Raw genomic sequence first — 23,211 nt, 5'->3', positions numbered from 1 at the left:
GTTTCCAGCACTACCCCTTCACTTCAAGTCTCTCCCACACCATACTAAATTCTGGCCATGACAGCCAGGAGTGAGGTTCTGTTTCAGCAAAAGACATTTTATCAGATAAAGGGTACCACCCCAGCCTCCCTAACAGCTCTTATCCAGCAGCAGGACTCTTCCCAAAGGACCTAGCCATAGGGGAACCGTCAATGCCCTCTTGGCAGAACGGTGTGTTTGTGTTCAACAGATGGTAGAGGCAGGAGTGACAAGGATCATGTGACCAGAGTGCCTCGAGATCTCCATATTGACAAAATCAAATCTCCAGTTTAAAGGAAAAATTGTTTTTATAAAAACAGAAACAGGTTTTATTTCAATCCTGTTAGGGAGTGAGAGGGATGGAAAACAAAAAAATGAAGGGAGGGGTCTCTTTATACACACATGACATCAGGATCAACTACAAGGAATAATACCCATTTTCATCCCTCCCCCAACTCCTAGGTGGGGTCCAAGGACAGCTGAGAATAGATGGAACAGGAATTAAGACACTATTGGCACAGTGACGTGGCCAGCGCACCAAAAGATGGAGAAGAGAATTCCCCAGGGAGCAAGGCCCTGGGTCTCAGCTGCTTCCCCAGCGGAGGGGGAATGAGAAAACTTCGGCTCAGCAGGAAGGCAGTGGGCAGAAATCAGAGACCCCTCAGCTGGACTCTCCAGATCACAAAACTACGGGCTGAGGGAAGTCCAGACGCCTATCCAGTCCATGCTGTTCTCTGCTTTCTCCAAGACCTCTTCTCTTCAGGCTTGAGACTGAGAGCTCACCTGGTTCTCCTCTTCATCTTGAGGATGAAGGCAGGGGAGTAAGTGCTTTATTCTACCCTTCCTACATCTAGGCTACTTCATTACTATTTTCTCGGCTCTAGAGACAGAAGCCAACTAACAATGCCGGCCCCCTTTGTGAAAGTCGGCTTGAAAGAGCCCTTGGTTGGCAAATTTGCCTCTGCGAAGGTTTCTCTGAGCTTGCTCCTTACAGACAGAGCCTCCCCAGACTTGCTCGGAGATACCTTCATTTATGTGAGATGTGGACAGGAAACTCTGTCTCTCTCTAGCATTGGATTAATAATCCCATCTTTGGAGATGGGGATGAGAGAGAGAGCGAGCAGGTGTTGGCAGGGGGAAGGATTGGGGGAAAGCAAGGCAGTTTACACTGTGTTACAGATTCGAGTCTCTGGATAGTGCCAAAGAAGGCAGGGGGATTCACTGACTCAATATGAACAAGTGGAAGTATTTTAGTGGCTACCCTGTAATTCCCATAGACCAATAGGGAATGTGTCAAAAAAAAAAAAAAAAGGAGAGACAGCAAAGAAGCAGAGTCAAACCCTCTATCTTAAATCTGAATAAAACGAACTCATTCAGCTAATACCACTTCCAGTACAATCGTGAACACAGATGGCGCTGCGGAAATTCATACTAAAGAATGGGATCAAGTAGCCTGTCATCTTGATCCCAGGCACCTTTAAAAGTCATCCAGAAAATGTGAGGACTGGAATTGAAGGTGAAGTCCATGCCGCCTTACCTCCCCCAATACAATACCCTTCCAGGACAGCCTGATGAATTAATAAGACGTCTGTTGAAGTTTAATAAGAGGGACGTGAAAAAGGGAAAAGCATTGAGATTTGGCAGAGCTAGCAGCTAGAGCCAGAAACAAGGTGAGGGTCCTTGTGGCATCCAGAACTGGGGGCAGAAGGACGGAAAGGGAAGGGAGAGAGGCAGCAGGGTCCTGTCGTCCTTTGGCTTTACCCTTCCCCTGCCTCCCATTCCTCCCCACAGTTCATGCAGCTACTGGCCTGCTAGAGGGGATGCAATGCCCAGACCAACTTTTTATTAAGCTTATGCAGCTAACAGACTTGTAAACAGTGCCAATTGACAAAGTTTTGCTGAGTATTACAGCTGGTGTCCACTAAACACACCTCTCTCTGACATCAAAAACAAAAGACCCAAGTAAACAAATACTGAGAGAGAGGACGAAGAGACACGTCTTGAGTCTTCCAGGAAGGCAAAATAAAAGACCGCCACCCGGCTTGGTCCCAGGTGTTGCGCATGCCTCGCGTGCTACCACGGTCACGGCCATGGCCACAGCCACAGCCACGGCCCCGCCCTGCCCGCAGGTGGTCCGGGTTGGGGAGAAGGGCCATCGCAGGCACGCTGCAAACACAGCATTTGCTGGTGTGGACACCCTCCTGGAGCTGTGGTGGCAGGCTGCTGTGTCAGGAGCCCATCTCCTGGGAGGAGCGGAGGGAGCCCAGGTCCCAGAGGCAGCCCGTTCACCCCAGCGGGGCGACCTTGCCCCTGTTCTCCAGTGCACTTCAGCATTGAGGTTGTCTATTCCTGGTCGGCGGTAAAACCTGAGCTGTTTTCCTCGAGGATTTCCCCTCCCTCCCCCAACTCGGGGGAGTGGTAGAAGGGGGCAGGGGAGGATCACTGAGGGGGCAGGGGGATCCCCCGGGGATCGGTGACCTGGCCCTCTTGCAGGTTCTTCACCAGTTGTGCAAGCCAGCGTTTCGTGGTGGTGTCATCTTTTAGCACCTGGGCGAAGGTCGTGTCCTTCAGCTGGTCAGGGAGGCACTGCCTGAGCGCTTCACGTGCCCTACGTCAGAGACAAACAAGCCAACCGGGGAGACCAGCAAATAAACCCACATTTGGGAGACAGGGAAAAGGCCCTTTCTTAGACATAAATATACAGAATCCCGGGAATATGAGGTTCAGTCAAGTTATCTTAAGAATCCATAACAATTCTTTAAAACTTGTCTTAGGCATGGGCTCAGAGATCTCCATGATCTGTCATCTGTGAACATTTTCAGGACGATGTCTCAATGTGGAATTCCAAGACACCGCAAAATGGAATGAAATGGTGCAATAGTTGAATTCAAACTGCTTTCTGATTTATTACAGTCAATACTGTCAATATGCTCATGGTAAAAATAGATGGGTTATAGTAAACGGAACATTTCCAAAATCAGTACATGAACAGGGAAAGACAACCTGACTCACAGTATGATAAATTAGTGAACTTTAATTCTAAATTAATATAAATTTGAATCTTTCCAAAAACTACCTCAGTTTTTTTATTTCCTTTTTTTTTTTTTTTAAAGTAAGCTCTATGCCCGACGTGAGGCTCAAACGCATGACTCTGAAATCAAGTCACATGCTCTACTGACTGAGTCCACCAGACGCTCCTGCTTCAGTTTTATAGTTAAAATTCTTAGTAAGAGATGAGAAGTAAAAACAAAACTATGGTAGCAACATTATCAAGTGAACTTTCAAATGTTCATTTGAAAGTTGGCTTTGGCTTTACCCTTCTCCTGCCTCCCATTCCTCCCCACGGTTCTTTAAAAGAATAAGTTCTTTCTTTAAAAGATGACCAGTGGAAAGTCAAATCTGAAAACCTCAAAACAGTAAATGTTAATGGTTTATAAAGCTGTTTTAAATAAAGTTACAGCTTTTGTACTCAGACTAGTTTAAAGAAATATATTTTCAAACTGATGAAAACAGGAACCACTGAAGAACAGGACAAAATGGTTGAAGAAATAGCTAGGGCTTGAATAACCTCAGTGGCAGAAGGCTGCGTTCACATTAAATCGAGTTATCCCCATTCCTAGGAACACAGAAATTGCCCCATTATGTGGTTTAGCAGAACCCGAGCAAGTGGCTTTCAGCATGAATTATGGATTTACAAAGCAAAAGGTCAAACATTTCTAAAATGCATTATATCTACAATATATGATTTCTAACAGAAAGATTATGAACATAGGGAGATAAGATAATTAGCTCAAGGACTTTAGAGGAATCAGAGAACTGAAAATATAATTCAAGCACCCTCTGGGATCCATTCCTTTCTTAAGAGATCTTTGAAAATATACTTCTCTTTCTCACCACCTGGGGTAGCAACAGAAAGCTCAAACCACAGGAGTAATGTATCATAAGGTTCCCTGGGAACTGTCTGGACTCCCTGGAATTCCAGAGGAGGGTACAGAGTTACAGAGATAAAACTCTGATGGATTTTTTTTAAGTAAGCTCTATGCCCGATGTGGGGCTTGAACTCATGATTCTGAGATCAAGAGTCACATGCTCTACTGACTGAGACAGCCAGGCGCCCCCAAAACTCTGATGGATTTTAAAACTTAGCACTTCAGATTTTAAAAGGATTTAATCAAGTTCTGTCAGACTAATTACCGTTATATCCCTTCTCTACCCTAAAGATACAGGAGTTATGCCATGAAATGGGGCAACTATTCACCAGAGTATTTCCCCAAAGTCCTATAAATCCTGTAAATGTTTACCTGGGATTATCTGAGAGTCGAAGGTAACACCTCACTACGTGCTTCAGCAGACGGGCGGAAGGCTCTTTGGATAGCTGCAGGACCATCTTACCCTGTTTTCCCCCAAAATGGGTTGGGGTAGAAAAAAAACACACAAACACAAAATAATCCCAGTTGACATCAGAGATCAGATATTTTAAGAATCATTATACAAGGTTCCAGGAAGCTGTTCAGTGTCAGCTGCAAAGGGACTAAGCTGTGTGATCAGAAGTAACTATAATGGGAGTAGACAAAAGAACTCACCAAGATCATGGCAACGTGGGAGAAACGCTCGTATGTCTGACATATATATGCCAAACCTGTGTCATCTAAGAGGATCTTCTGGAGGATGAATGTGGCAACCTGGAGTAAAAACAAAAATGGAGTCCAAAATGTTGCTCAGACTTGTCTTCCAATGATCAATTCATCTTCCAGGAAGAATTGTGAATCAGAAAATGAAGCAGAGACCCTGACAATATGCACAACTTAGTCAACAAGATATGCACTTACAGCTTAATCAAAATAATAATAAGCATTACCACAGTGAATACTTAATATGTGCCAAAATATTTCCTAAAGGCATAACATGCTTTTTCTTCTTTTCTTTTTTTTTTTCTTCAAGATTTTATTTCTTTGACAGCGAGAAACAGTGAGAGAGGGAACATAAGCAGGGGGAGCAGGAGAGGGAGAAGCAGGCTACCTGCGGAGCAGGGTGCCCGATGTGGGGCTCGATCCCAGGACCCTGGGATCATGACCTGAGCCGAAGGCAGATGCTTAACTGACTAAGCTACCCAGCTGCCCCACTTTATATTCACAATAAACCTATGAGGTAGGTACCACTGTTACTCTCTTTTTACATAAAAGGGTAGGTTCTGGGTAATTATCAGATTCTTAAAAATGTAGGTACTTTTTCAGTTATCGAACCCCGACTATGTGCCAGGCATAACTGCTAATCAATAACTTGTCAGGTTAAGGTCCCAAGTGACAAAGCCTCTAAGTCGTGGAGTTGAGATCCAAACCTACTCTGAATACAGAGCTTTTTTTCTTTTCCATGGGCCATGAGTTTAGAAATTTAGCTGTGCCTCATCTCTTCCCAATGAGGTAAGTAAAGCTTTTCCTATTCGTGTTGTGTATGTGTGTACAATTTATTCACACCTACTTTTTTTTAAAGTGGGCTCCATGCCCAGTATGGAGCCCAATGCAGGGCCCGAACTCATGACTCTGAGATCAAGACCTGAACTGAGATCAAGAGACAGTTGCTTAACTGACTGAGCCACCCAGGTGCCCCAAGCTTTTCCCACTCTTAAAAGATCTTTAATAATTAAGATTTTGAAGCCTCCCTTCTAACACTATTTCAGCAATAGTAAAGAATACCTCAATTTAAACTCATTAACTCTTGCACAGAAGGGACTAAAAAATACTAGTTTAATTCAAGTCAAACAATTATTTTAATGATTCCCTTCCTTGGCTGCTCATTAGAACCAACTGTGGCAATTATTTATTTTATTTTACTATTTTACTTGGGTATAAAATTGTGGTTGGGCTAAATAATGGCCCCCAAAGATATCCAGGCCCCAGTAACCAAAGTATGTGAATGCTACCTCCTATGGCAAAAGGGACTCTGCAAATGTGGTTAAGGATCTTGGGGACAAGGGTGCCGGGCTGGCTCAGTTGGAAGAGCACATGACTCTTGATCCCAGGGTTGTGAGTTCAAGTCCCATGTTCGGCGTAGAGATTACTTCAAATTAAAAAAAAAAAAAAGATCTTGGGGAGATGAATCATTCTGGATTATCCAGGAGGGCCTTAAATGTAATTACAAGTGTCCTGATAAGAGAGAGGTGGAGGGAGATTTGACCACATAGGAAAAGGCGATATGACAGAGCACAGAGATTTGAACATGTTACACTGCTGGCTTTGAAGATGGAAGAGGGGATCATGAGCCAAAGAATGTAATTCTTGAAGCTGGAAAAAGCTAAAAAGGGATGCTCCTAGAGGCTCCAGAAGGAATGTTGCCCTACCAACACTCTGACTTTAGCTTGGTGAAACTGATTTACAATTTCTAAGTTTCAGAACTCTAAGAAAATATATTTGTGTTGTTTTAAGCCACCAAGTTTGTGGTATTTGTTATGGGAGCAAGAGGAAATATACACAGTAAAATGTGTATAGTGCATATACATTTTTACCTATATACACATTTATGAACCACAACCAGATTAAAATATAAAAGATTTCCAGCACTCCAGGAGATTCCATTGTGCCTTTTCTCAGTCAATACCCTTCCCTGAGCGGGGTGCCTAGAGCGCTCAGTAGGTTAAGTGTCCAACTTTGGCTCAGGTCATGATCTCAGGGTTCTGGGATCGAGCCCCACATCAGGTTCTGTGCTGAGTGGGGAGTCTGTTTCTCTCTCCCTCTGTCCCTCCCCCTGCTTGTGCATGCTGTCTCTCAAATAAATAAATCTTAAAAAAAAAAAAAAACCCTTCCCTGAGAAGTAAATATTATTCAGACTTACCCCCACTAATTGGTTTTGCCTATTCTTGACTTTCACATAAATGGAATCATACAGTATGAATTCATGTATGTGCTGGCTTCTTTTGCTCAATATAATCCCTATGAGCATCATCTATGTTGCCTATATATCAGTATTCTTCCTAATTACTGTGGAATTTATTTTGTGGCTATACTATAATTTATCTTTTATGAATAAGGCTACTATAAACATTCTTATACATACTGTGATGGACACAAGAACTCATTTATGTTGCCTATATATCAGTATTCTTCCTAATTACTGTGGAATTTATTTTGTGGCTATACTATAATTTATCTTTTATGAATAAGGCTACTATAAACATTCTTATACATACTGTGATGGACACAAGAACTCATTTCTCTTGGATATATCCAAGAGTGGGACTGCTGGGTCACAGCGCAGGATTATGTTGATAGTGGATACTGCCAAATAGTCTCCAAAATAGTTATACCATACACTCACCTAGGGGGACTTTTTAAAAAACACCAATGTCCAGACTTTACCATCATAGAGAATGATTCAGGAGGTCAGAGATGGGGCCTGGGCATCTCCATTTTTAAAACACTTCACTGGGGCGCCTGGGGGGCTCAGACAGTTGAGTGTCTGACTCTTGATTTCAGCTCAGGTCATGATCTCAGGTTTGTGAGATCAAGCCCCGAGTTGAGCTCTGCACTGGGCATGGAGACTGCTTAAGATTCTTTCCCTCGGCTCCCCCCCCACCCCCCGCCCGCACACCCATCCTCCCCTCAAAAAATAAAAACAAAAACCACTTCACAGGTTGAGACCCTCTGCTTTACTGAGTACCTATTACAGTAAGGTGTTAGACTACATATTGTACATAAAAAGCAAATGTGGTAAGGTTTCTGCTTACATGGAGCAAAGGAAGGTAGCCAGGAGCTAGTCATCACACCAAACAGGATATGCCATATAAGCAAGCTAATGGGAACCTGTATGCATTCAGAATGGATTAACTCAAGTAATGCGCAAAGAATGTAAGTAGGGGAGGGATCATTAGAATGGAGTTCCTGAAAAAGGGAGAGATGTAACAAAAGAAAGCGGTCTTTTTCTACCCCGTCCACAAGAAGCCAACTTGAAAACCTATTTATAGGCAACCACTAATGTAAGATGACAGAGTACAGTTGTATCCATTCTGATCTTGTCCCAGAAATCCACTGAAATTAACAAAACTCCCTAAAATTAGGGAAGAAATGAGAGAGGAAAAACATGCACATAGATCCACACGTCACTTACCTTTTATGTGTTTAAGCAGAAAAATGAATACAGAGGTATAAATACCTCCCTAACAAACATCTACCAGACTGGTAAATGGGATGGAAAATATTTGGAGATAAAATATTTGATTTAAAAGCTCCCAACATGAGCTCCTACCACCTCTCTTTCCATCCATTATTTTTAAACAAATAGTGATTTCAGACAGAATTGCTCCCAATTGAAAACTTTTGCAAAGATATACCCGGAGAAGAGGTAACAAGTAATAATTACCTACATTTTCAAAGAAATCAAAGAAAACATGGATTTTAAAAAACATCAAAAAAAAATTCAAAGAGGATAAAAATTTCAAAGAAGAGCTGAAAACACATGAGAAGTGAGAGGGGAACCACGGAAAAAAATCAGTACAGAATTAAACTGTAACATGCACACATATAAACTACTTCTGGAAGGATACAAGAAAGTGGTAATACTGGTTACCTGTAGGGAGAACTGAGAGGCTGAGGTAGGAGACTTATTTTTATTTGTACTACCTGAATTTGCTACTTTATATGTGTATCATATGTTTAAAGTTCATTTATTTTTTTAAGTAATCTCTATACCCAACATGGGACTTGAATTCATGAACCTGAGATCAAGAGCCATGCGTTCCTCTGATTTCCACGTGCCCCTGTATTGCATGTTTTTTTTTTTTTAAAGATTTTATTTATTCATGAGAGACAGAGGGAGAGAGAGAGAGAGAAGCAGAGGGAGAAGCAGGCTCCCAAGGAGCAGGGAGCCCGATGCGGGACTCGATCCCAGGACCCTGGGATCATGACCTGAGCTGAAGGCAGATGCTTAACCATCTGAGCCACCCAGGCGCCCTGCCCCTGTATTGCATGTTAAAAATAAAAAATTTTAGGGGCGCCTGGGTGGCTCAGTCGTTAAGCATCTGCCTTTGGCTCAGGTCATGATCCCAGGGTCCTGGGATCAAGCCCCGCATTGGGCTCCCTGCTCCCTGGGAAGCCTGCTTCTCCCTCTCCCACTCCCCCTGCTTGTGTTCCCTCTCTCACTGTGTCTCTCTCTGTCAAATAAATAAATAAAATCTTAAATAAATAAATAAATTTAAAAATCATTACATCTGCTTATATCCAACTCAGCATTATTCACTGAATTAAAAAATTAATTCAATATGAGTGAGCATACTTTAGAAGCAGAGGTAGGATATTGCTAAAAATAGTCAGCAACATCGAAAGTAGCCTTGAGGAAAATCACCTGACATAAAATAAAAAAGCAGAAAGCTACTAGAAGGGGAAAAAAGATAGGAAAGATATACAATATAGCATAACTGATGTTGTTGGAGAGGCCAAAACAAATTAAAAACTATAAAAATTAACAAGAGACACAAAGAGTAGGCTCTTCCAAAAAAAAAAAACTGATAGAAGATTATCAAATGAACTAAAAAATAATAAAAGAAGCTTACAGACATCCACACAGAAAAGGCAAATTCACCAAGAAAAGGAAAAACTTAGGCTGGCCCAAGATTTCACTGTATATTCAATATCAGACGACAACAAAGCCATGACAACAGAGTTCTGACAGGGAAAATTAGGTAAGAGTTTTATACCCAGCCATGTTGTCATTCATAGTTAAGGAGCAAAGTAAGTAGAAGCTCAAGTACGTATAGTATACACTTGAGTATGCATAAAAAATGTCTGGATTAGGGGGTGCCTGGGTTGTTCACTCTGTTAAGTGTCTGCTTTTGGCTCAGGTCATGATCCTAGGGTCCTGGAATCGAACCCTGTGTCAGGCTCCCTGCTCAGCAGAGAGCCTGCTTCTCCCTCTCCCTCTGCCTGCCACTCCCCCTGCTTGTGCTCTCTCTCTCTCTGACAAATAAATTAATAAAATCTTAAAAAAAAAAAAGTCCCCTCTTACTGAGCAGGGAGCCTGCTTCTTCCTCTCCCCCACTGCTCACGCTCTCTCTCTCTCTCTCTCAAATAAATAAATTAAAACAAAAAAAGTCTCGAATAATATACCTTTGGAGAAGTAGTTTCAGAGAAAAGGGAGAAATTAAGTGTTTAACTTTATATTCCTCTTAAGGGTTGGGGTTTTTAAATGATCCTTTTTTAACAATTTTTATCTGAAAGAAAAAATAAATACATAGAAGTTTCAAGAAGCCTGAAGGGACACAGAAAATGATCCTAGGACCATAAATAGTCCAAGAGCCAACACAATATAGAAACTATGTTGAAAAAGCACATACCGTTTTAGAAAGTTCACTTCCAGATTCCATAATGCGCAAACACAAAGGGATAATTTCTGTTGTCAATAAAAAGTTGATTACTTCCTGCTCATCCGTTTTCACTAGAGCCCCTAAAGAAAATATGGACAAACAAAATTATTTCAGAGTCAGGTTTTTAATTAAAATGAACTTTGTAGGGTTCATCCAGCTAGTTGTGGAACTTAAATAACAGAGAACACAAACTAGGGTCCATGTCAGAGGATCAGATTCATACTGCTATTAAAAAAAAAAAAAAAAAAAAAAGAGGAAGAGAAAGCACAGGTTGCTTGTACCAGCATTTCAAAGATCAGGTACCAATTCTGGTCCATCACACAGTCAGCAGCAGGTCAGCCCTCTAAATCATTTTTCTATTACTCCTGGTAGACAACCACACAATAATATCACCATCTATTCTCCATTTATTTTAGGTTAGAGAGAAGAATTCTGTATCAATATAAAGGGATATTCCCAGGTAGCAAAGAAACGGTGTCAGTTTGAATCCCTATTGCACAATGGACATAAACAAACATTGCTTCTTGGTTAACTGTCACTCTCTCCAAAGAGTGCAAACATGGTAGGGTGTACCCAAACAAGAAACACACACACAAACACACCTCAACTCTAATTCTAGTTCCACAACTAGTTTACCTAAATTTGATAGAGTTACCTTCTCTTTATAGGCCTGTTTATAAAATAAGAGTTGGAACAAATGATTTTTAAAATTCATCCCAATTCTATTGAGTTCTAACCTGACACCACTGACCAGGTAACAGACAGTTCAGTGTTAATCTTCTCCATTCTGTATAGAGGGAAGCAGAACTCCATTAAACAAATCCCCAAGCTGCCCAATGTATCAACTAGCTTTTATATGAAAGGCCTAGGTTAATCAGATCTGTAACAACTAAAATCACTTACTTCAGAAGAGAAAGGAGTATCATGTAACAAGAACTGGCAATCTACAAATGCTACATCTTTAAACACCATAGCAAACAGCATATACCATAATGTACTAATATGGCCTAAAGCAGATGTCCAATTACTGTTTCATGTTGACTTTACACGTAGGTCTAAAATCCATTTGGAGTTAATTTTTATAGAGTACAAGTATAGATCGTGTTTCATTGTTTTACATATGGATATCAAATTGTTCCAGCACCATTTATTGAAAAGACTATCTTTTCTCCACTAAATTCTTTGCAGCTTTGTCAAAAATGAATTAATCATATTTCTATGGGTCAATTTCTGGACTCCCCAATTCTGCTCCATTGATCTACAAGTCTAGCTTTTCTCCAATACCATGCTGTCTTGACAAATGGTTTTCCAGGTCTTGAAATCAGGTAATGTACATCTTCCACCTTTGTCCTTCTTTTTAAAAACTGGATATTCTAGGGGTGCCAGGGTGGCTCAGTTGGTTGAATGAATGACCGACTCTTGGTTTCAGCTCAGGTCATGATCTCAGGGTCCTGAGATCAAGCCCCATGTTGGGCTCTGCGCTCTGCTTCCGCTCTTCCTTTGCCCCTCCCCAGGCTCACACACACTCTCTAAAATAAATAAATCTTTAAAACAAAAAACCCTGAATATTCTAGTTCATTTGCCTTTCCATATAAATTTTAGAAACAGCTTGTCAGTTTCTATATAAAAAAAATCCTGCTGGGATTTTGTTGGCATTGTTCTAAATATACATATATATCAGTTTGGGGGAGAACTGACATCTCAACAATATCGAATCATTGATATACCAATTAATGAACATGATGTATCTCCATTTATTTAGGTCTTCTTTGATTTCTTTCATCATTGCTTTGTAGTTTTTTAGCTACAGATCTTGCACATCTTTTTTAAGACTTACATCATGTTTTGGTGCTATTATAAATGTAGGTTTTTAAATTTTCAATTTCTGTTTTAGCTAGCACATAAAATAGGCAATCTAATTTTTTTCTAATTTGTATGCCCTTTATTTTTTCTCTTGCCTTACTGCAACAGGTAGGATTTCCAGGATGATACTGAACAGGAGTGGTGAGAATATTTATTCTTTATTACATATATAATAGATATACACTATTATATGTATTATTATATATAATAATATATATTATTATCTTTGCCTTGTTCTCAATCTTAGGAATACAAAACATAGTTTTTCACATTAACTATGATCTTAACTGTAAGACTTATTTTTTAAAACTTTATCGGGTTGAGAAAGTTCCCTCTATTTCTACTTTGCTGGAGTTTTTAATCATAAATGGATGCTGAATACTATCAAAAGCTTTTTTTTTTAAGCTAAAGAAATGGGCATATGTTGTTTCTTCTTTAGTCCATTGATACATATTGACTGATGATTTTTTTTTAAGATTTTATTTTTAAGTAATCTCTACACCCAATGTGGGGCTTGAACTCAAACCCTGAGAACAAGAGTCGCATACTTTACCAAATGAGTCAATCAGGCACCCCTGTATTTTTTTTTTAAGATTTTATTTATTTGACAGAGAGAGAGAGACAGCGAGAGAGGGAACACAAGCAGGGGGAGTGGGAGAGGGAGAAGCAAACTTCCCACTGAGCAGAGAGCCCGATGTGGGGCTCAAGATCCCAGGACCCTGGGATCATGACCTGAGCCGAAGGCAGAAGCTTAAGGACTGAGCCACCCAGGCGCTCTAGGCACCTCTGTATTGACTGACTTTTGAAAGTTAAACCATCATGCAATTATGGGATAAACCCATTTGGTCATGATGATCCTTTTTATATATTGTTGGACTTGATTTGTTAACATTTTGTTGAGAATTTCTACATCTATGTTCTTGAGGGATACTGGCCTATAGTTTTCTTATAATGTTTTTTTTCTGGTTTTATTATCAGAGTAATTAATGCTGGCCTCACCAAGAGTTTAGAAGCCTCTATGTTCTGGAAAAGTTTTGTAGAATTGGTATTATTTCTTTAAATTTTTGGTAGACTTCATCAGTGAAATCACTCGGGCCCAGAGTTTTCTATAATGGAAGGTTTTCAACTACAAAAACAATTTAATAGACGTAAGACTATTCCAATTATCTATTTTCTTGAGTAGAGTCCGGCAGAATGAAACTTTCATAAAATTTGCCCATTCACCCAAGTCATCAAATTTATGGGCACAGTTATTAACAGTAGTCATTATTCTTCTAATGTCTGTACAGTCTGTATAACATACACCCTTTCATTCCTGGAACTTGTAATTTGTGTTTTCTCTTTTTTTCCCAGTCTATCTGGTTAGAGGTTTATTAATTCCATTGAATTTTTTTCAGTAAAAAATTGGGGATGGGTGAATGGGTAAGGGTGGTCAAAAAGTACAAACCTTCTGTTATAAATAAGTCCTGCAGATGTAATGTACAGTAACTACAGTAACAACATTGTATTGCATATTTGAAAGTTGTTAAGATGATAAATCTTAAAGGTTCTCATCACAAGAAAAAAAATTTTTATAACTGTGTGGTGATGGATTTTTAAGATTTTATTTTTAAGTAATCTCTACACCCAATGTGGGACTTGAACTCACATCCCCAAGATCAGGAGTCCCATGCTCCACCAACTGAGCCAGTGCATGTGTGGTGATGGATGTTAACTTAATGTAGTCATCACTCTCCAATATATACATATATCAAATCATTATGCTGTACATTTAAAACTAATACAATGTTATATGTCAATTATATCTCAAAAGAAGGTCAGCTTTTGGTTTCATTGATTTTACCTACTGTTTTTCTGTTCTCATTTTCAATGATGTCTATCCTTTATTATTTCCTTCCTTCTGTTTAATTTGATTTGCTCCTTTTCCTAGTTTTCTTAAAGTGGAAAGCTTTGAAATTGATGACTTCTCTTCCTTTCTAGTATTACCATTTTATGCTATAATTTTCCCTCCAAGCCCTGCTTTAGCTACATCCTGTAAGTTCTACTATGTTTTTATTTTATTCATTTTCAAGTATTTTCTAATTTCTTATGTATCATTTCATTTATATTCAAACCTGTCTGATAACTTTTGAACTGTAAGCAAAAAGTCTAGGCCCAAATATTTACCTTCTGCTTGTACTCTCAACTGACTTGGAGAAATTAACTTTTGGAAAATATATGCAAGGGTAGACAATGGCTTAACACTGTCCCAATATCTTTTTTATCCCCCTACAGTTAACTTTATCCTAACATCTCCTAATGATCATCTAACTGTCATGGTCAAAAAACCAACAGAAGTAGGATGATTTAAATCAGAATTAAGGATAGAAGTGCTTTCTTTTGGCTGGTACCTTGTTCATGTTTTAAATCCTATATAAGAAATTTTCATAGCTTAAAAACAGCAATATACTGGGGGAAAATGTTTCTATATAGAGTATATTTGGATGGGATGTAAAACACAGTAACATTAATTTGGAGTATAGGAGATAGAAGCTACTCCTTAAATGTACAATAAAATGTCTCTGAGAAATATGTGTCAGAAGTACTAAACTTTTAAACTGATAGGAACAGATACTACACTTGATCTTAGCCAAAATGCTGAGAAGCGATAGAAGTACTAAACTTTTAAAGTATACTTCCTGACCCATAATTTATAATCATAGGGATATGAACACAGGTTGAACATACAAACAATAACCGAAGAAAACAAAGTTTGTACAATCAATGTTCTCATGGTTTGGTCAGTATGTGAAAACTATGAGATAAAGACATTGAGGGGAATTTGGAAAGAAACCTTCTTGAATATATTTATTTTTCACAAATCCAAAGACAGGTCTTTATTATCTGGGAGTCTGAGATCTGAAACAGCTAATATATTATTTTCTTGAGTAAAATGTACTTTAGACACATCTCCCATAATAAATATATGTAGGAACATTAATTTTGGCATAGAAAAATTCAACTAGGTGCAATAGAGGACAAACATCTGTAGTTATGGGAGGACAACTTAGAAGTTAGAAAGAGAAACAAAACAAAAAAAAACAATGCAAATTCTTTTTTTTTTTTTTTTTGAGAGTGTGTGGGCTCAAGTGGGGGGGAGGGGCCGAGGGAGAGGGAGAGAGAGAAACCCAAGCAGGCACCCTACTCAGCACGGAGTCTGACATGGGACTCAACCTCACAACCCTGGGATGACGACCTGAGGTGAAATCAAGAGTTAGACACTTAACAGACTGAGCCACCCAGGCATCCCAAAAAAAACAACTCAAATTCTCATCTCTGTAATACTACTCTTTGTTGACTTCAGCTTGTTCTTTATTCTCCCTATGATTCCGGTAATTGTTTCTACACATATGCTGAATTTAATCCCAAATGTTGGGTCTCATACCTTTATTAACAACACTCAGAGTGGCACTTGATAAGAACCACTGTATTACTTATTTACTTATTACTTAATAAATATGTGTTGTTTATTACTATTTATTATGTCCTCATTTATTAGTGAAAATAGACTCAACCTCAAAGACAAAAACAAACAATTGGTGAACAAAAGCTATAAAAGACAAAACACCTAAGATCACTATTATGAAGATTTCAGACCTGCAAAATCACCCCAATAACTTACCAATAACTCCAAGACTGGTTAGCCGAAGATACTCAAAGGGCCGCGTTTTGCTGACAGTGTGCAAAAAGGGGTACAAAAAAAGTGGGATGTGTGCTGCAAGAAATGCTGACCTGGAAGAAAAAAATAATCCCAATCAGGGCCCAGAGTTCATTTCTAAGGACTGTGAACATTCAATTTCCAGGTAGTTCATTCTGTAAGGCCTGTAACATTCCTAACCAAGGAATCTCCAGAAAAGAGTTACTGGTCATTAGTCTAGACCAGTGGTTCTCAGTTGGGGTGATTTTGCCCTCCAGGGTACATGTGACAATGTCTGGAGATATTTTTGGTTGTCACAACCAAGGGGGTGCTATTGGCATCCAGTGAACAGAGGCCACGGATGCTGTTAAACATCCAACAGTGCACAGGATAGCCCCCTTTCACCCCCTTCCCCCCACCACAAAATCTAGCTCAAAATGGCAACGTCAAGGTTAAAAAAAATCTAGTGTAGGTCTATGCTTAAGAAAATACACGATTTTCCCTATAATCAGCACCAAGTACCTCAAAAACTGATAAAATATCCAACTGTGGATTTTAATAGGTCATAAAATGCCATTAAGTGCCCACAAGATTCTCCTAGGTGCCTTCCCTCACCTAATTTATGACTGAATAATAATATTCACAGGTACAGTCAGACAAAACCTTATAAACCAAGATGAGAAAACAAAGCAGCCATGATCAGATTTATCTGCTATGTTTAAATGCATACCGTTCTTTTTCTGTTAGAGCAGTTCAGATACACTAAGTATTTGGAAACATTTTAAAGATTTTATTTACTTATTTTAGAGAAAGAGCACACGCAGACGGGGAGGAGCAGAAGGGGAGGGAGAGGGAGGGTAAAGAATCTCAAGCAGATTCCATGCTGAGTGTGGGGCCCAACTTGGGGCTCGATCTCACGACCCCGAGATCATGACCTGAGCTGAAACCAAGAGTTGGAGGCCTAACGGACTCAGCCACACAGGTGCCCCTCTAAAAACATTGTAATCTGAAGCTAATATGTCAGGCAACTAATATAGAACCAATCTATTACTTTGTATTATTTATAGTTAACTAACGTTGTGGAAAAGCACTCTAAATTTTTAAAACTCAAAGTACTCTTGCATTTTTCTTAAGTGCTTAAGAATAATTTTCATAGTAACTTCTCTAAAGTTCTGCAATGTCAGTGCCAACCTAGCACTCAGATTTTGTAATTGATAAAGAAACAAAAGACTTCAGTAAGATGACTGTTAAGTGCCTTAGAACCGTAAAGGTCACAAAACAGATTACTGAACAGGATTTCCCTTTTCTTGTCAAATGAAGCAGGTCAACTGGCATACCAATTCTGATCTATTACAAGGTTGCCTAGGATTTTGTGTTAAGAAAGATTCTGAAGCCAAATCTAGGTTCAGTGGGAAAAAAAAATGCTGGGTTCAAATATTTACTGAATTCCTAGTGAATGCCATGTACTGTGCCTCACATAGTGATGCCTACCATGGATTCAGGAGGGACAAATATCTACATGCCTGACCTTTTTTGAGATGTGAACACCACTCTTTTATTTTTATTTTTTTAATAGTAAACTCTACCCCCAACGTGGGGCTTGAACTCATGACCCTGAGATCAAGAGTCACATGACCTACTGACTGAGCCAGCCACAGGCCCTGTGAACACTCATTTAAAGTTCATTGCTATGAATGGGTCAAAAGTAAATGAGACAATGGATTATCATTCAGCCTTAAAAAGGAAATTCTGACATATGCTATAATATGCATGTTATGCTAAATGAAATAAGCGAAGCACAAAAAAACAAATACTGAATGATTCCAATTAATTGAGGTATTAGAGTAGTCAAAATCAAAGAGACAGAAAGGAAAATGATGGTTACCAGGGGCTATGGGAATGGGGAGTTATGGTTTAATGGGTATCATTTCAGTTTTATCCAGTGAAAAGAGTTATGGAGATGTATGGTGGGGATGGTTGCCCATTATAAATATATTTAATACTACTGAACTCTAGGCTTAAAGATGGTTGAAATGGTAAGTTTATGTTATATAGATTTTACCATAATAAAAAAAAAGGCAAAAAAAATTTATAAAAGAACATGTTAAACAATACTGTACTGTTACTACATGAAAACTTGGTTAATTAGAGAAAGAAATTCTTCAGGAAAAAAAAAAGCAAATGAAAATCCTGAAGATCCACATCCACACACATGCTTCCTACTCCTACTGCATGCCCTTCCTCTCATCATTCAGAAAAGACCGTATTTGATACAAACCTCCATCACCAGGCTCATCAAAGCGCTTACCTGGTTTCTGGGTGTGATGCCACACATTGCAGCAAAGCCAGAGCATTGCAAACTCTATTAGATTGGTGTGCTGTCAAGGTGGGGGGGTTGATAGATGGATAAATATTTACAATTTCCTAAAAAATGGAAACCAGCACCAGATGAATAAATAACTACTTCAAAATTAATTTCCATGGCATTAAAGCAAAAACCCTACAAACCCCCAACCCGTAATTCCATATATCTTGCAAGAACTGAAACATCAAAGTGCGAGCAAAAATAAACAAATAATGGTCCTATTTTTTCATCACAAATATACCTGAGACTATGAGACATTTCTACGCAGGTCTCTAGGAAGATTCCTCTGGAGTCAAGTGTGGTCACCTACACTTCCTCTTATACCCAGCATCTGCTGAGACCTTCATTTGAGGGGCTATGGCTGTTATTGTTATAATCCCTTCTTTTTGTTAACACCCTGTTTTGAGTTACAGTGATAAGATAGTTGGCCAGATAGCAAGTGTCAGTAAATCAACCACAGTGACTCATAAAGAAGTCTGAGTTTGGTCAGGTAGCAACTGCAGACAGGGAGAGATAAGAACAGGAGTATACGCATGGAGATACGTACAAACAGCAGTGAATATGTGTACTCTCTGTCCAAAGGGGATGATCTGCTGTAAACAATTCTTTTTATTTTAATTGTAAAACTTTTATTGAAAATGTAAAGATAAAAAGGATTAGTTTTAGGGATTAAGAATACACTTATTGTATTAAGCAGTGAGTACAGAATTATTCAATCGTTGAATCATTATATTGAATACCTGAACCTAATAGAAACTAATGTTAATTATACTTTAATTTAAAAAAAGATTAGTTTCTTCGCTACATGAAGTAGGAACTGAATATAAATTTATTTAACAGATTTGAAAAATTAATTATTAGGAATTTTAGACAATACTTTAAAGGATGAGTATTCCATTATCTTGGTATCTTAGGATTATACTGTATCAATTTATTCTTCACAAATGACCATTATAGTCAGAACCACATCAGTGATTTATTCTTTAATGTAGAAGCATACCTATCTCTAATCCTACAGCTGTTATATCTATATCTTAACATTTCTGTTCACCAGAATATACCCTGCAGTTCTTATACTTTACCTTCCACCTTTTCTCCTCTGTCACCTAGAAATGTCTTGTAGTATTCCTAAAGCCGTGCTGCTCAAAGTGTGGTTCTCAGACTGCCTGCATCAGAATGACCTAAGAACGGGGCAGGTGCTTGCTAAAAATACAGATTTTCATTTTATTTATTTATTTACATATTTATTATAATTTTTGTGTTATTATGTTATGTTAGTCACCATACAGTACATCATTAGTTTTTGATGTAGTATTCCATGATTTGTTGAAAAATACAGATTTTTAATCTCAGACTAAATAAATCTTTTGGGTAAAATCTATGAACCTGCATTTTGACAAGCACCTTAGACTTTTCCAAAACAGATTCTTACAAATGCTAACATTTAAAGAATCATTCTACTAAAGTCTTCAAAATCATTTGAGCAAAGGCAGAGAGAAAGAAGTGTGATGAACAGGACTGGACTGCAATTCACAGATATATACCCACCTGTAAAAGTGCTGCAATAGTACCAAATGAATGCCACAGCATGGGTGCAAGATCAGGGACAGATTCTCGCTTCTTACTCAGCTCCAGCAAAGCATTTTCCCTTGTCTCAGGACTGGACAGCTCATTGATCCACTGATAGATTTTTTCTCTATCTACCTGAGCCAATGCAGTAGGCACCGGCTTTAAGTAAAAACAAGAAAGTGAACATGTGAATTTCATTAGAGTCAAACCAAGTCTTACTTTGCTTCAGAAGGAATATATTTTTCCTAAATACCAGAGGAGCTTTTCTAAATACATACACTTAAGTTAATCTATCAAAATCTAAAATGCATACATCCTTTAATAATTCTATGTTTAGGAATTTATCCCATAGGTACACTTGGGCTGTACTGAAGACATACCAGAATGTTTACTGTTGCACTGTTTTAAAAGCAGAAAACTTGAAATAGTAAATATCTATCAACTAAGGATGGGTACATCTTTATTTGTAATATTATGTAGCCCTTTTTAAAAAATAGCTCTACATGTGCTGATACTAGATAAAAAAACCCAAAAATACAGAACCATATATATGCTTCCATTAATATACACAAGTGTATTCTTTTTTTTTTTTAAGATTTTATTTATTTATTTGACAGAGAGAGAGACAGCGAGAGAGGGAACACAAGCAGGGGGAGTGGGAGAGGGAGAAGCAGGCTGCCTGCTGAGCAAGGAGCCAGATGTGGGGCTTGATCCCAGGACCCCGGGATCATGACCTGAGCTGAAGGCAGACACTTAACCATCTGAGCCACCCAGGCGCCCCTACACAAGTGTATTCTTATATATTTATATACAATGTTTCTAGAATGACACATAGGAAACCTAACAGTAACAACTACAACAAAAAACTGTAATTACTGCCAAGGTTGGAACCTAGATGGGAGTTTTTTTTTTTTTTTTTAAGATTTTATTTGAGAGAGAGAGCGAGCGGGAGAGACAGCATGTGCTGCGTGCATGAGGCCGGGGGTGGGGGGCTGAGGGGGTGGAGGGAGCAAAGGGGGAGGGAAAGGGGAAGAATCCAAGCTGACTTCTCACGCAGACCCTAACGCAGGGCTCAATCTCAAGACCCTGAGATCATGACCTGAGCTGAAACCAAGAGTTGGGGGGTGGTCAACCAACTGAGCCACCCAGGCACCCTAATTTACTTTTCATTGCATACTATAAAATCTTTTGCATAGTTTAAACTTTTTTTTAAGCATATGGCTATAATAGTCTCTGAAAGAAAAAAAATTTACACCCTCCCCACCCATTGCTGGTCCTTCCCCAGTAATTCCAGCCTCCCCCTCCACGGAACAGAAAAACTATGTAATTTGGAAAAGCTCCCTAGCTTCTAATGATTCTTATACATACTCTACCTCCACCCCTTTCAGAATCATTCATTACTTACTCATGTAGGGGCCATACAGAGAATTCTTTCATTATTGTGCCAAAGCATCACACCATTCCAAAAAAACCTGAACATTTCATAATTCTCCATACTTGTCAAACAGCCTTGTGACCTCCGTTAAGTTCCTTAATTACTCTTCTCTGGAAAATAAGATAATAGACTAGAAAAATGATTACCATTGCTATTTCTAGCTCTCATGTCCTAACATATTCATGATTTCTAGCTCTATTTTCTCTATTTCCAGTATTTTCTCACTTAATTCCCCCAAGCAAGGGGAATAGATGGGTAGATAGGGTGAGTAGGTAGAAAAAAGGCAACTACACTTATAGAGGAGATCACTAACACTCAGAGGAATTAAATTAACCTGCTCAATTCACCCAAGTATGAAACTGCATATTCCAGTGCCTTCTTGAACTGCATCACACAGCTTCCCAGGGTATTTACCTGTTCCCACTATACCTTAGTGTGACAGAATGATGACCTTACCATTGTACAGACGGAAAGATGAGGAACAGAAAGGACAACCATCTTTGCTGAAGAACAAAAGTTAAGACAGACTATGAGGTGTACTCACAATTACTTTACCCAAGCTGAACAACAGCCTTCTATAAATGGAAGCTTGATTATGAGCTTTTAGCTTAATGTTTATCATTTCACTCGCTTGACAGAATGAACCACAAGGTGTTCTGCTAAATGGACTGAAATACCACGCAGCTCAAGTCTTCTTTAAGTGCCTCAGAGTAATCTGTTGAAAGGTGCTTTGTAACTCCCATCAGTGATGCTCCTCAAGGAAACACAGGCTCCCGAAGCAACAATCTGAAGGGCAGGGTAGTTCTTCCCATCCCCCAACAGCAAAAGCAGTACTGACCAAGCACTTGCCCTTTCCAGGCTGCTACAGATAGGCCCTCAACTTAAAAAATTATTTTTGGAAATGTAATTCCCACCAGAAGACAGGGTATGTTTATTTAGAGTATTACATCACCTTAAAAGCTTAGTGGAAACAAGGGCTAAAATTTTAGCTTTGGGTTTCCTGCCCAGTCTCCTGGACGACCCACAATCCAGTAACTAAAGGGGCCTCAGAGACACTCCTCCAGGAATATAGTACCTATCCTGATTAGTCATTACTCATTCAACTCTCCCTGAAGTTCTGTCGCCCTAATACCACCATCAGTAAGCTCTATTGCCCCCACTAGAGCCAGCCTGTAACTTGTATCTGGAATCCCTATCCTCACGTTGCCCTGGGGAGACCCAGATGAACAACAAAAGGATGGACTTGTAGCCACCAGTCTAGCATATCATGGCTTCTGGACACTAGGCCCCACCCCCACACAGTCCATTTCCAGAGCTGGCCTGACTCCAGGAAAGAGATGGTGCCCCTGCAGTGATGTTAACACCCTGGAGGGCCAATGCCTGGTGACAACTTGGGTACCTAAGGTCACGGGCACCTGCTGCCAGCAATATTCCAACTTTTGAGGCTACTTATGGAGCTGCAGCCTCCACAGGGCTTTGGTTCTAAGAGAACTAGGGGCTCTGTAGCCATTCTAGCAATGGGAAGGCAGTGAGGGCAATTTGTTTCCAGGAAATACTTGGGATAAGGACCCTCCTTCACATCATCCCTGGTGAATTTTGCTCCCAACTTAATAGCAGGACTTACTTTAAACACACTGAATACCTGTTTGTTACGGGATAAATACAATTACTTCTGAAAATAAAAATGGGAGCTAACACGTATAGTGTTTACTCTGTCAGGCACTGTCCTAAATAAATACTTGTCACCACCCTCATTTTATAGAGGAACAGAGAAGTTATTTAACACTTAAGTGCCAAAGCCAAAATTTGAACCCAGGTAGCCTGGCAACAAAGTCTACTCTCTTAACTGCTTTGCTAAGGCTGCTGCTCACCTCCCAGAAAGATTAGGTCTGATCTAAAGATAACTTTCAAAAAACAAAAACAAAAAAACTATT

At 39.3% G+C, this 23,211-nt stretch overlaps 1 protein-coding gene and 1 pseudogene across 3 annotated transcripts in view; both read right to left on the bottom strand.

Annotated features, from left to right (window-relative positions):
- Positions 1-220: 220 nt before the first annotated feature.
- Positions 221-23,211, bottom strand: part of CNOT9 (CCR4-NOT transcription complex subunit 9) — a 30,434-nt gene continuing 7,443 nt past the window's right edge. The window contains exons 1-7 of one of the 3 annotated variants that reach the window (XM_027590390.2): positions 19,822-20,040; positions 18,217-18,332; positions 15,894-16,003; positions 10,340-10,449; positions 4,602-4,700; positions 4,320-4,411; positions 221-2,626 (exon numbers count right to left, since the gene is read on the bottom strand). In XM_027590390.2, coding sequence (XP_027446191.1) covers positions 2,458-2,626; positions 4,320-4,411; positions 4,602-4,700; positions 10,340-10,449; positions 15,894-16,003; positions 18,217-18,332; positions 19,822-20,040 — 915 coding nt within the window. In that variant the 3' untranslated portion in view covers positions 221-2,457. The other 2 variants (XM_027590391.2, XM_027590392.2) reach the window with 2 other exon arrangements.
- LOC113921226 lies at positions 14,760-14,881 on the bottom strand (annotated as a pseudogene).

The sequence above is a fragment of the Zalophus californianus genome, chromosome 3 (assembly GCF_009762305.2).
Source record: "Zalophus californianus isolate mZalCal1 chromosome 3, mZalCal1.pri.v2, whole genome shotgun sequence".
NCBI lineage: Eukaryota > Metazoa > Chordata > Mammalia > Carnivora > Otariidae > Zalophus > Zalophus californianus.
Note: the sequence above shows the minus strand (reverse complement) of the source record. Positions and strands in the feature narration are given on the sequence as shown.